Source organism: Triticum urartu, chromosome 1A (assembly GCF_056163025.1).
Source record: "Triticum urartu cultivar PI428250 chromosome 1A, HENAU_Tu73, whole genome shotgun sequence".
NCBI lineage: Eukaryota > Viridiplantae > Streptophyta > Magnoliopsida > Poales > Poaceae > Triticum > Triticum urartu.
The window spans coordinates 232,208,389-232,222,838 of record NC_141873.1 but is presented as its reverse complement, the minus strand read 5'-3'; the positions used below and the strand labels follow the sequence as shown (position 1 = coordinate 232,222,838).

Below are 14,450 nucleotides of genomic sequence, written 5' to 3'. Positions count from 1 at the left end.
GGCAGTTAAACCATAGGGGTTGGGGATGGACCACTTAACCTGTGACATGGCCCACGTGAAGCCGTTGTTATGGACAAGCTTTACATTATAGCCAGCTTTCCCGAGATACAGTAATACGCTAACCCGCTGACATGAAGCCTTCAACATGGAAACGTAGTCAACATCTTCGCCGGCTTCTGCGGTGACGTGTTGCTCTGGGATCGACAAGTCGGGGTGAATAGCGGCCACCTCGCCAATGTCTGCTGGGGAGGCCATGATAAACCTCTTCTTGGCCGAACGCTCGTCGGGCTCCCAAGGATACGTGGTCGAGCTTAGGCTGCGACATTCTGGAGCAGGTGATGTGGATCTGGCAGGGATGGACACCACAGGGGAGTGGGGCAACGGTATGGGAATCGCTGGGTAACCTAAACTTTATTGTCTAATCTAGGAGGAACAAGCAGACCGGCAGGGGTTGACGGCGGCGCCGGTGGCGCCGGAGGCCGCCAGCTAGGGTTCGAGGGGGAGGGGACGGGTGGGGGACTGTGGAGGGGGGAGTTTGAGGATACGCCATGGCTACTAAATTTTTTAGTAATGGTGGGTGGAGATGGTGGTGGACGAGGCAGGGCAACTATTCAAATGCCTCGGCTACTGCAATTTTACTATAAGGTCGGTGCTGGAGGAGTGTGGGCGATGGTTGAAGTATGGCGGCTACAAAAATTTGGGTAAAGGAATTGATGCGGGGCAGGAGTGCCCAAGATCGCGCGCGGTCCAATAACAATATGCATGTATGATAATAGGGAAAAGTGGCGGAACCGCCGATTTTTGCAACGCTCAAGGCGGGTAGTTTGTTTTTATATTTCTAGCTAGCTGGTCTATTGCACACGGTTCGTCCTAATTTCCTAATAAACTTACCCGCCTTTAGCTTGCACAGGTGGTGATTCTACAGCACACTTGCATCGCACACGGTTAGGCCAGTACCTCCACCCTTTGCTCGTGCTTGCGCGATCATGGTGATTTTACAACGCACTAGCATCGCACACAGTTGAGCCAGTACCTCCACCTTTGCTTGCGCTTGCACAGGCGTGGTGATTCACAGCGCACTTGTATCGCACACGATTAAGATATTGTACCCGTGTCCGCTGAGCGTCATCAGAGTCTTTGCAGCAAAAAAACGTTTGAGAGGGTTAGAAGACAGCCACACCAGCATGTGGCCCAAATATATATGAGTGAAAAGGGTGGTCTGTGATGTTCAAAATTCCAATGCACAGCTTTGACCGCGCAGGCCCATGGTTGGGCGCGTCGTGGAAGATCGATGAGAAGGCCCAGAACTCAAGAACCACCTGGAAGTGGCCAAATATATGTAGGAATATTGGGGATGTTTAAAAACTTTAAATACACAATGCATAACTTTGGTGGCACTTGCCTCGCAAACCCGAAAGCACCCTTGGATATATCTATAATGACATAATGTCGTAGCTAGCTAGGATGATTGGCCCACCACCTCCCACTTCGTGTTAGTGGGACGGATGCACATGATGATCGATACTTTGGTCATACAAGCATGTCGCCATGACCTACCATAAGACGGACGAAGGAATCTATCATTTGGTCAAACGACAGCTGTTGTTGTCAATAAACTGCTTGGGCCAATAGATTGAACCATCATGAAAATTGCACGAGAGGGACCACAAAACCAGCAACTCTTGCATGCGGCCCAACATGATATACGTTCGGAAGGGGTGATGTGTGTTTTCAATATAGAATAATGTACAATTTAGATGTGGTGCCTACCTCTCAATACAGACAACAACCATGAAGGCAAGGTAGTTAAGGACGAGATATGCAGGGTATGATGTAGGTCGAACCCAGCAATCCGAGCATGTGGGAGGGAATCCTGACAAAGCATGAGCTCGAGCTTCGGTTGAGCGACATGTGATTGATAGAGGCAAAGGTGTCCCGTCTTTCAATGAGATGGTGGCTATCGTTTTGGAGGAAGTCAACTTTGATGATCCGACTATGAACATGGGAGGACGTCGTGCCTTAGCAATCACTAAACCAACTCCGGGAGGTTATTGACAACGGTGGAGCACGATCAACCTGACCACGAAGGTCTGTTTCCTGCAGGCAAACGAAGAACAAGCAAGAAACTAAGACTGCAATCTGGATATTGCGAATATAAGAGGAAAGCTTTATTGATCAAAGGTGGGGTTCTGTGATGCGAGCTCTAGTAATTGGTAATTTAATTGGCGTGCGCGAGCTCTAGTAATTGGTCAGGTATGTATAGCAGCAGGGGCTGTGGGTGTAACAGTGGTATTGATGTCCTCATCATCCTCCCCTTCTTGAAATGAAGTCGTCCTCGACGGAATCTCATCTTCCTCACCTAGATAAGGCATCAAATTTGCAATGTTAAAAGTGGGACTAACCTCAAAATCTGCAGGCAGCTCAAGTTTATATGCATTATCATTTATTTTCTCTAACACCTTAAAAGGACCATCAGCACATGGCATTAGCTTTGATTTGCGCAAATTAGGAAATCTATCCTTACGCAAATGTAACCAAACAAGATCTCCAGGTGCAAACACAACATGTTTTCTACCCTTATATCTAGCAAGTTTATATTTAGCATTCACATGCTCAATGTTTTCCTTACTTAACTCATGCATTTTTAAAATCAATTCAACATGTTCTTTAGCATCAAAATTAACCTTCTCCGAAGATGGAAGAGGCAAAAAATCAATAGGTGCACGAGGTAGGAAACCATACACAATTTCAAAAGGGCACATCTTAGTAGTAGAATGCAATGAACGATTATAAGCAAATTCAATATGAGGCAAGCATTCTTCCCATATTTTCTTATTATTTTTCAAAACAGCCCTAAGCATAGTAGCCAATGTTTTATTGACTACTTCAGTTTGTCCATCAGTTTGGGGGTGACAAGTAGTACTAAAAAGCATTTTAGTCCCCAACTTAGCCCACAAACCTCTCCAAAAGTGGCTAAGAAATTTAGTATCACGATCTAACCAAAAAGTATTTGGCACACTGTCGGTGTCAAAACCGGCGGATCTCGGGTAGGGGGTCCCGAACTGTGCGTCTAAGGCGGATGGTAACAGGAGGCAGGGGACACGGTGTTTTACCCAGGTTCGGGCCCTCTTGATGGAGGTAAAACCCTACATCCTGCTTGATTTATTCTTGATGATATGAGTATTACAAGAGTTGATCTACCACGAGATCGGAGAGGCTAAACCCTAGAAGCTAGCCTATGGTATGATTGTATGATGTATCCCTATCGACTAGCCTGGCCTCGGTTTATATAATGCACCAGAGGCATAGGATAACAAGAGTCCTAGCCAAATACGCCGGTGGGGAGGAGTCCTTGTCTTGATCACCAAGTTTTGTAGAATCTTCCATGTATGCGGCAGCTGTCCGAACTGGCCCATGAGTATACGGCCATGGGGGTCCTCGGCCCAATCTAACAGATCGGGAGATGACGTGGTGAGTACCCCCTAGTCCAGGACACCGTCAGTAGCCCCCTGAACCGGTCTTCAAGTTAGAGACGCTCCTCGATTCTTCTGAACTGTTCTTCATCTTCGGTTGTCAATCTTGGAAATTGGTTCAACAAATCTTCCCATCTTCGATCTTGAGGATCGCCGAAATGCATTTGACGAGTTTACACGTCGGGTATCCGAGGAGCCCCTTTAAGTTTCCCGCCTTTATCAATGCCTTGTTATTTCTATGCCACACCTCGGGTTTGAAGTTGTTCCCGGGAGGCAGTTTCCTCTTGCGTCTGAGCTCTAATGCCGGACTGCATTCGAGGTATCTTTTGCAGCCGTGCACCAATGTCGGACCACTTCCGAGCTCTAACGCCAGAATGTATCCGAGCTCCAACGCCAGACTGTATCCGAGCTCCAACGCCAGACTGTATCCGAGCTGTCGTAAATCACCTTGGTTCAAAGAAGTTTGAAGGAGTTTAGCCGAGCTTAATGCCGGAAATGCCCTCTATGGAGCCAGCCACTAGTGCCCGAGCTTTATGCCGGACTGCTTTCGAGGTGGTGCACCACCCCGAATGTGGGCCGATTTTTGTGAATATTTTTTATTGGTGCAATTTATTCTCGGCCGAGATATATAGCCACTAGCCCTCAAGGTGTGTATCAGTCTAAAACCCGAGATGCACATGAAGGATGACATAAGACCACTGATCCCAGTAGCCGCTGAGACTCAGGTTGATTTGCAAAATCGGTCTGAGGATCAAGTCCTAGCTCGGCAGAATACTTTGGAACACAAAAAGCAGCATGCTCTGTCCTCGAGACTCAGGTTGGGTGCGGCCGACCAACCTGAGGATCAAAATCTCCTCGGAAATTGTATTACACTTAAATTTTCTGCACTGGATTGCCAATGCAGTAGCCCCCGAGACACTGGTCGGGTGGCAACACCAGATCAGGGGATCGATGTGCCCCTTTAATATTTTTAAATAATAAGCCCAAAGCCCAGTAGCCCCCGAGCCTTAATGCGGGCACGGGTGGCCGAATTAAGGATCAATATCCATAGTAAAATCACAAATTATGTGTAATGACTCTATGTATCCAAGTACTTTACGTCATTAATGCTCGGATCCGCATTGTACAAAACTTTGTTGACCGACCATCGGCTTCCACCTCCTCGGCCAGTAGCCGAGGAGTGTTTGTCCTACTTTATAAAGCCTTTATGAGGGCAAAGATTTATGACAAACAAGGCAATCTGGCCATACGGTTTTATAAACAAAGGTACGCAGAGAGATATGTTATATTACGGTTTAACATAAGAAATGTCTTCCAAAGAAAATAGTCCCGCTATCGGTTTCTTTCTTTGGGTTGTCATGCTAAGCATGATCATGAAACCTCAGCTCTAATGTAAGAGAAAATATCGAGGATTTAGTTTGGGAGGCCAGTTAATAGCCCCCGGTATTGTTCGGCGACAGTCGAGGTCAAGCCGTAAACACTTTGGCCATTGTTATGAGTGGCCCGTCATTTAACACAGTCATCAGATCGCTGACCAGTTTACGCTTATTGTGACAGTCAGTTTTCGGCTTTCTCCACTGAGGTGCTTAATCATGTGAGCTGGAAGCACAATCGCAGTGGTTCTCCCTTTGCACGCCTAGCCGAACAAAGCGGAACGTAGGAAGCAAGTGCAAGAGCCGGGCAACCCAACTATTGACCGAAGACACAATTCGAAACCGATGCATATATAGCAATATCCGAGAATATTTTTGCCGAATCTATAAAGGTGTCCGACATTGCACTGCGAGACTTGTGCTGAAAACACACAAATAGTTTAAAAGTGCCATAAGCTTGGAAAATCAAAAAACGTCAGTAAAAACATGACGTCCGAACAAGATCAAGTGTTCGGTGCCAATCCGAAAATTGGTCTTAGAAAAAAAGAGTGCTTCTGTCGTGCTTTAACATTACACATCCGATCTCAAGACTTCAACCGGGTCAGCCTACGGCAGCAGCCTCCTATCCCGAAGGCGGAGTGCTTCTCGTTAGACCAGTTTAGCGAACTAAACTCGAGCGGTCACTAGAGAGAAGATGGGTTATCTGGCTATTGACCACACACTCATGTCGAAAAAGGAGCGATAGAAAAAGAGTTTGCAACGACCAAGAAGAAAACACATTTACTATAAAATAGCTCATATAAATTTTAAGAGCCCCCAAGTGACTTGGGTAAAAGATTTTATGTATAATGATTGTATGTACCGAAGTACTTATATCATATCTTTGTTCAACCAAACTTTAAACGTGTCTTAACCGACTGTCAGCTTCTCCCTCTTCGGTCAAGGACCGAAAAGTGTTATATACTCCACCTATCAAGAATATCGACAGTGTTTCCGATAACCAGGCAACCGGGCCATAAGGCTGTAACAGACAAAGCGCGCTCTGGGAACTTATGCTATATTACAGATGAAGTGTAAGTAGCATCTTCGAAGAAAATAGTACCCCCACCGATACCTTTCTTCGGTGCTCATTATTACTATGAGACTTGTGCAATAGATTTTTTGTACTCATGAGTTCCGTTGTGTGCCGACCATGATTGAAAACAATAAGAGCGCTAGCTTTCGGCTTCACCCAGTCTGAGGTCAGAGCTCGGAGGACCCGGTCATGACAATCGCAGAGGTGCTCCCTTTACTCCCTAGCCGAACAATCGGGAACGTAGGGGTAAGCACAGGAGCCAGGCAACCCAGCTTGCAAATCGCTTAAGTCAATATGGTGCATATTGTGGTGTAATACACGAACAAGGAACAAAGCCGTACAAGTATAATCATATCCAAGAGAAAAAGCTTCATAAAGGAAGCCCCCAAATAAATGGGGTACTTGAATATGTGTGTCACAAACAAAGTTTGGACAAGGAAATTTTTTACAAGCAACTTTTTTCCAAAAAAGTATAATGCTTGGTCGAACCGAGCACAAGTTAAAAATTAAAACTTTGAGCATGAAAGCGACTTAGCTGGTTAATGTGTTCGGCATTGATGAGGCGGTCCGAGTTTGATGCGGGACGAGGTTCCATCCCCCATGCCGGTACCGAGGTGGCGCAGCGGAGAGCTCGACACGCCGAAGTGGTGACATAGCATGGTCAATGCGGACCAGCAGAATGATGCCGAAGTCCCCGGATCATTTTCCTGTGCACAAAAAATAGTGCAAATCGGAGATAATAGTAATAAAAATAAAAAATCGTCGCATAATTAATAATGTATGCAAAGTGAGTAATAAAATAAATATGGCCTGGCGCCGAAGTCAATGTCGATGCAGGGCGTCGGCGTGATGCGGCAAAGGCGTGGCAAAGCCTGAATTCACAGGTCGGTCCGAGTTCTGGATGCGGCGTTCCCCGGACTATGTACGGAAACTGACCGAACCACCACGTGACCATCGTTAATGCGGCCATCATCTGATAGACCTATGTACAAATGATGGACAAGCCAGAGTAATAATTCCCTGGGAAAAATAAACCCAAACAAGCAAAAAATACTAGGATTAATAGCACCTGGTTTATTTGTTGTAGCAATCCGAAGAAAGGTGATTCTCAAAATTGGGACTCGATCCGCACACCCATTGCCTGATGGGAGATAAAGCAACGGTATGGCGATGCTGACCAAGGTTGGCTCGCCGAGGCAAAGCCCTCGGTCTAGCTATCATGACGGAGCTGGTCGGCTAGTGACGCCGAAGTCTCCGGAGTAGGTTGATGAAGAGATGGCGAAGCCCCCGGTCCAGCCGAGATGTCGAAGCCTCGATGTCAGCCAATGAGTCGAAGTAAGTCGGCATGATGAACACCAGCTTAAAGAAGCAATGGTGTGGCCCTGCCGATGCAGGTTGTGACGTGGTCGATGCCGGCTTTATGAAGTGACCGTGCCGCGATGCCGGTATGCCCGCTTCATGTAATCCGTGGGGCGGCAATGTTGATGATGATTTATCCTTCGCGATGCCGGACTCTTATTCGGCTTGCCGAGATGATGATCCGAAGAAGTTGAGCTCGGCTCAATAAAGTGACGACGTGTCTACTGCAGGTCGGCAGCCTTGGAGCAATATCGCCGGTCTGGTTTGACACCAGCATGATGATGAAGGCGACCTCAGGAGCGGCTTAAAAATTTACAGGCGCGTGTTTAAAAACAACGCACAATACCCTAGAAGAGAATTCCTCTAAAAAGGTTGTCCAATGTCACGTTCATAAAGGAACATGAATTTGGGTCGGATCTGTATTCGCGCAGAAAACGGATTCGAAAATTGATCCACTCATCGGAAGGTTCCCGGAGTTTGAACCGTCGGATCGAGCTGAAATTTGGAGGGGTGGTAGATATGGGAATTATGAAGTAGATGAATGGTTGGATCTTCCAAAGGACCTCCGAGCTAGGCTCTAGAGACCACGCCCTAAACTTGTCAAGATTCCTGTCCAGATTTGACAGGGCTCCGGTATATCGTAGATTGTCGGAGATTCCTCCATCGGAACTCGACGAAATTTTGCAGGGCAGTTGTAGACTCAATTCCTCATAATTCCACCAAAGGGATCATCAAAGCGATGCTCTAAGAGGTGGTGGCGGCGGATAAAAGTTTGCTGTTCGGAAAAATAGCATGGTCGCCCGAGGGCAATGTTGACGTTGAGCCCCCGAGCTCCATGGATGATTCCTCCATGATCTTGATAGAGATCGGAGTTGATGTTGATGAAGGCCCTTGTCCGAACAAGACGATCGGAGATGGAGCACGGTCCTCGGTCGAGCCAAGGTGACCAGTCGAGTTGGCGAAAGATGCCGGCATCATAGTTGACCTGCAGATGAGCCATCGATCCTTTTGCCGATCACACAGCGGAACTCTCAATGAAAGCACCAATGTCGGTGTCAAAACCGGAGGATCTCGGGTAGGGGGTCCCGAACTATGCGCCTAAGGCGGATGGTAACAGGAGGCAGGGGACACGGTGTTTTACCCAGGTTCGGGCCCTCTTGATGGAGATAAAACCCTACGTCTTGCTTGATTTATTGTTGATGATATGAGTATTACAAGAGTTGATCTACCACGAGATCGGAGAGGCAAAACCCTAGAAGCTAGCCTATGGTATGATTGTATGATGTATCCCTATCGACTAGCCTGGCCTCGGTTTATATAATGCACCAGAGGCCTAGGATAACAAGAGTCCTAGCCGAATACGCCGGTGGCGAGTAGTCCTTGTCTTGATCACCAAGTTTTGTAGAATCTTTCATGTATGCGGCAGCTGTCCGAACTGGCCCATGAGTATACGGCCATGGGGGTCCTCGGCCCAATCTAACAGATCGGGAGATGACGTGGTGAGTACCCCCTAGTCCAGGACACCGTCACACACCATGCAAGCGAATAATTTCACGGAAGAACAAATCAGCAACATTAACAGCATCATCGCTTATATGACATGGTATAAAGTGTGCCATTTTCGAAAATCTATCCACAACAACAAATATGATATCCCTCCCCTTCTTTGTTCTAGGTAAACCTGAAACAAAGTCCATAGATATATCCTCCCAAGGAATACTAGGTACAGGCAAAGGCATATATAAACCATGAGGATTGAGTCGTGACTTAGCTTTTTGACATGTAGTGTAGCGAGCAACAAAATGCTCAACATCTCGTCTCATCTTTGGCCAAAAGAAATGTGTAGAAAGTATATCCTCCGTCTTCTTAACGCCAAAGTGTCCCATTAATCCTCCTCCATGCGCCTCCTGCAACAAAAAAAAGACGAACAGAGCTAGCTGGAATGCATAGCTTGTTAGCATGAAACACAAATCCATCGTTAAGAACGAACTTGTTCCAAGTTTTCCCTTCCTTACAATTCTGCAATACATCTTCAAATTCAGCATCGTGCACATACTGATCTTTGATGGTCTCCAAACCAAATATTTCAAAGTCAAGTTGTGAAAGCATAGTATAACGATGAGACAATGCATCAGCAATAACATTTTCTTTACCCTTCTTGTGTTTAATGACATAAGGGAAAGTCTCAATGAATTCAACCCATTTAGCATGTCTACGGTTCAGTTTTGCTTGACTTTTAATGTGTTTCAAAGATTCATGATCAGAATGTATAACAAATTCCTTGGGCCATAAATAATGTTGCCATGTTTCTAAGGTCCAAACAAGAGCATATAATTCTTTATCATAAGTAGAATAGCTTAGACTAGGCCCACTCAATTTTTCAGAAAAGTATGCAACAGGTTTCCCATCTTGTAATAACAAACCTCCTAATCCAATTCCACTAGCATCACATTCAAGCTCAAAAGTCTTATTAAAATTAGGAAGTTGGAGTAAAGGAACATGTGTCAACTTATCTTTCAATACTGTGAAGGCTTCTTCCTGTGCGGTACCCCAAACAAAAGGCACATCCTTCTTTGTAAGCTCGTTGAGAGGTGCAGCAATGGTGCTGAAATCTCTCACAAAACGCCTATAGAAACCAACGAGGCCAAGGAAACTCCTCACTTGTGTGACTGTTTTGGGCTGCGGACAACTCTCAATAGCTTCAATCTTGGCTTTATCAACTTCTATTCCTGTGGAGTAACAACATAGCCAAGAAAAGATACTCGGTCGGTGCAAAAGGTGCACTTTCCAAGGTTACCAAACAAACGTGCATCACGTAGAGCAAATAAAACAGCACGTAAATGTTCCAAATGTTCCTCCAAAGATTTACTATAAATTAGTATATCATAAAAATAGACTACCACAAATCGTCCAATGAAAGCACGTAAAACTTCGTTCATTAACCTCATGAAATTACTAGGTGCATTAGTTAACCCAAAAGGCATGACTAACCACTCATATAAACCAAACTTAGTTTTAAATGCATTTTTCCATTCATCTCCCAATTTCATACGAATTTGATGGTATCCACTACGCAAATCAACTTTGGAGAATATTGTAGAGCCACTCAATTCATCAAGCATATCATCTAGGCTAGGAATAGGATGACGATAACGAATAGTAATATTATTAATGCCTCTACAATCACACACATACGCGATGTACCATCCTTTTTCGGCACTAGAATAATAGGAACAACACAAGGACTAAGGGATTCGCGAATATAACCTTTGTCGAGCAGCTCCTGGACTTGACGCATAATCTCCTTCATCTCCTGTGGATTGGTACGGTATGGTGCACGGTTGGGTAGATAAGCACCGGGAATTAAGTCAATCTGATGCTCAATCCCTCGAATAGGTGGTAATCCCGGTGGCACGTCTTGTGGAAAGATGTCAGCGAACTCCTGTAAAATGTTAGTAACAACAGCAGGAAAAGAGGAAGGCACATCCTCGAATGAAAATAATGCCTCTTTGCACACAAAAGCATAGCAAACAGATTTGCTAAAATCTAGATCATCAATATCAGATTTGGTGGCAAGTAAACATGCACTTTTCAATTTAATTTCAGAAGCAACATTAGATGGTTTATTATTAGGCTTCATGTGTTGCTCAAATTCTTTTGCCACAATCTGATTTTCACTCTTGTTTTTCTCATGTTTTGATTTATTAGCTCTATTAATATCATCTTTCAAAATGGAATCAGGAGTCATAGGAAGCAAAGTAATATTTTTATCATTATGAACAAGAGTATACTGATTATTTCTACCATGGTGTACAGAATTTTTATCAAATTGCCATGATCTACCAAGTAATAAGGAACATTCTTGCATAGGTACCACATCACAATCAACATAATCAGCATATGTAGATATACTAAAATGCATACGAACAGTACTTGTTACCTTAACCTTGCCGTTGTTGTTGAACCATTGGATGAAGTAAGGATGTGGATGTGGTCTTGTGGTGAGAGATAGCTTCTCCACCATCTCCATTCTAGCCAAGTTATTGCAGCTCCCTCCATCTATGATGACGCGAACAGAATGTTCGTTCACAACTCCCTTTGTATGGAACAAATTATGCCTCTGATTTTTCTCAGCTTGTGTGACCTGCACACTCAAAACACGTTGATCAACTAAACATTCATACCTGTCAGCGTCTTCAGGAGCCACGTATTGCGTCTCATGATCAGAATCATCTCCACCATGTTCTTCACGTGTAATAAGAGCCAAAGTCTCCTCATCATAGTCACTAGCGGACTCATACCCACCATCCTCAGTAGCAATCATCACACGCTGAGATTTGGATTCTCTTGCATAATGACCTCTTCCCTTACAACGATGACAAATAATATCACTTGTGTGCCTTGTTGATGCCATGGAAGAAGAAGAACTCTGTACAGGCCCGACAGGTGTGCTCTTGGTAGATAGGGGTGGTTGTGCCTGCTTTCTTGTATCACGGCTGGAGGTGGCAGTTGATGGAGGTGCTGATGCAGTAGAATGTGTGGAAGTAGAGGATGCACGCGGTGTCCATGAGGAAGGTCGACCTGCAAAAGAGTTAGTTCGTGCCAATGCCTGTCGATCCTGCACTTCATGCTCAGCTTTACAAGCAAGATGGAATTAACGAGTGATATTATTATACTCCTTATACTCTAGAATGGTCTGGATCTCTCTATTTAATCCACCCATAAAACTTGCAAGCATAGCTTCATTATCCCCAACAATACCACATCTAATCATGCCAGTTTGTAATTCCTGATAATATTCATGTACATACTTTTTTCCTTGTCTTAAACGCTACAATTTTTGAAGTAATTCACGTTGAAAATATGGTGGAACCCAACGGGTACGCATAACAGTTTTCAAAGCAGCCCAAGTAGTTGGAATATTATTCGGTTATAATCTACGATGTTCAGAGCACCACACACAAGCAAAACTAGTGAAAGCACAAAGTGTAGCAGCAACACGTCTCTCCTCGGGATATTCTAAACATGTAAAATGTTGTTCTGTTTCTAACTCCCAAGTAAGATATATATCAGGAATGTATCTACCCCCAGATGGTGGAATATTCAATTTCAGTTTAGGGAGATGGTCATGATCTCGTACCTGAGGGGGAGCCCTACCATTGTGATTATTTGCATGTGGACAACCTGGTGGTTGTGGTGCTGGTGGTTGCATGTAGTTCTGATTTTGATCAACCTCATCCTCGTAATCTCCCGCATAATCATCCTCCTTGTCATCAGCAGTAGGAGCCACAGAAGTATCAACAGCATCACCAACAGTTTGGCCAGGCGCAAGGGGGACACCGCTCGCTCGACGGAGGGCTATTTCACGATGTGGAGGTAGTCGTCGTCATTGTTGTTGTTGTTGTAGAGGTGCGTTAGGTGCAGCCGGTGGTGGTGGTGGAAGATGCGCAAGCAATTCATTAAAGTTGTTGTCGAGCTTTGTTTTGAACGTCTTCTCCATGCCATCTATCTTCTCCGTGGCCTCTTCAAATCTGTTTAGCACATCTTGCACCTGTCCACTCATGATTTACTAAAATTTATCATGCAACTCCTTATTCGTCATGTTCTCCCAGTCAGTCTCATCGGCTTGTGATCTTGCCATGGTTAGCAGCAATAGAAACACACAAGAACATGATCCTACAGACTACTAACAAGAGGTGGTGGTGGGTGTCACAAATCCGTGAAGCAAATCTCAAATTCTTACCAGTTCTTACCCAGTAGCAGGCGGTGATCGGCAACCCTCGTAGTCAAAACTCTCAAAGCTTGAATAGAGCGATTGCCAGGCAGATTCAAACACACGACGTAGATGTATGTGGAGCTGCGAAGGCTTATAATATGGTAGAAAAAAGGGTCAACAATAATTAATTTAGAGATGCAAAGTTGAATAAATGCTCAACGACGGTATTGTGCTGGTTCTAGGCTAGACCGTGCTAGAGACGCGAACCTAGAACACTAACAAAATCACGGCGCTACACGTAAACAAGGGAGGAGCACACTCTGAATTTTTTTTCTCTTTTTTTTTCTCCGCAACAATTTTTTTTCAAAAAAGTCTACAAATGGTCTAAAAACTGCCTAGCGAGCATTTTCTAGACTTAGTTTTTTTAGTTTGGAACTATTTTTCTACTGCGGGTAGCACGGAAGTTGGAGAGTCCGACTTGGTCACGACTCGTACTATCGCATGATCTGGAACTCGAAAATAAAGGAGCAAATACTGGACTCAGACTACGGCTGGTGGCGGAGATGAATCTGGTGGAACTCGGAGTAGTGGCGGCGATGAATCTGTTGGAACTCGGACTGGTGGCGGATATATGTTGCAGGTGGACTCGGATTGGCGTGATGGCGGCAGATAGGTGGTGGCGTATATGGACTCGGATTGGCAGTGAATATGTAGTGGTGGTATATGGCTGCAGCGATGAAGTTGGTGCGGTGGTGGTATACGGCAGCAGCGATGATGATGATGCGGTGGTGATATATGGCAGCGGCGACGTGACAACCTGTGAACAGAACTCGAAACTCTAAAGGACTAGACACTAAGACCAGCAACTTGACACAATAATGCAACCGCAAATTCAACAAAGCAAATATAGAAAAGATTATGCATAGGCTCGAATGGGTTCAGATAGGATGAAGTAACCCTAATTAGTATTATTTTGGCTTTTTCGTGGACTATAGGTATGAAGAACATACTTGATCGAAACTACGAAAAAACTGTAAAATCTCACTAAGCAACCTGGAAATCTGATACCACTTGATAGAGGCAAAGGTGTCCCGTCTCTCAATGAGATGGTGGCTTTCGTTTGGGAGAAAGTCGACTTTGACGATCCGACTAAGAACGTGAGAGGACGTCGCACCTTAGCAATCGCTAAACCAACTCCGAGAGGTTATTGACCATGCCGGAGCACGATCAACCTCACCACGAGGGTCTGTTTCCTGCAGGGAAACAAAGAACAAGCAAGAAACTAAGATTGCAATCTAGATATTGCGAATATAGGAGGAAAGCTTTATTGATCAAAGGTGGGGTTCTGTGACGCCTTTGTCTGGTCGTTGAACACAAACAAAGTACGCGAAGTTGCAGCTATGGCGAACTTTAATCTAAAGAAAACCCAAAGTCTAAACGACGCCCTAAGGGTT

At 44.9% G+C, this 14,450-nt stretch overlaps 1 protein-coding gene across 1 annotated transcript; it reads right to left on the bottom strand.

The window, feature by feature from the left end:
- Window positions 1-9,291: 9,291 nt before the first annotated feature.
- LOC147990677 (uncharacterized) lies at window positions 9,292-11,604 on the bottom strand. Its single transcript, XM_087538349.1, has 2 exons — window positions 10,548-11,604; window positions 9,292-9,299 (listed from the first exon to the last, which is right to left on the bottom strand). The coding sequence occupies exons 1-2, from the start codon at window positions 11,602-11,604 to the stop codon at window positions 9,292-9,294; spliced, it is 1,065 nt and encodes a 354-aa protein (XP_087394475.1).
- Between the last annotated feature and the right edge of the window lie 2,846 nt (window positions 11,605-14,450).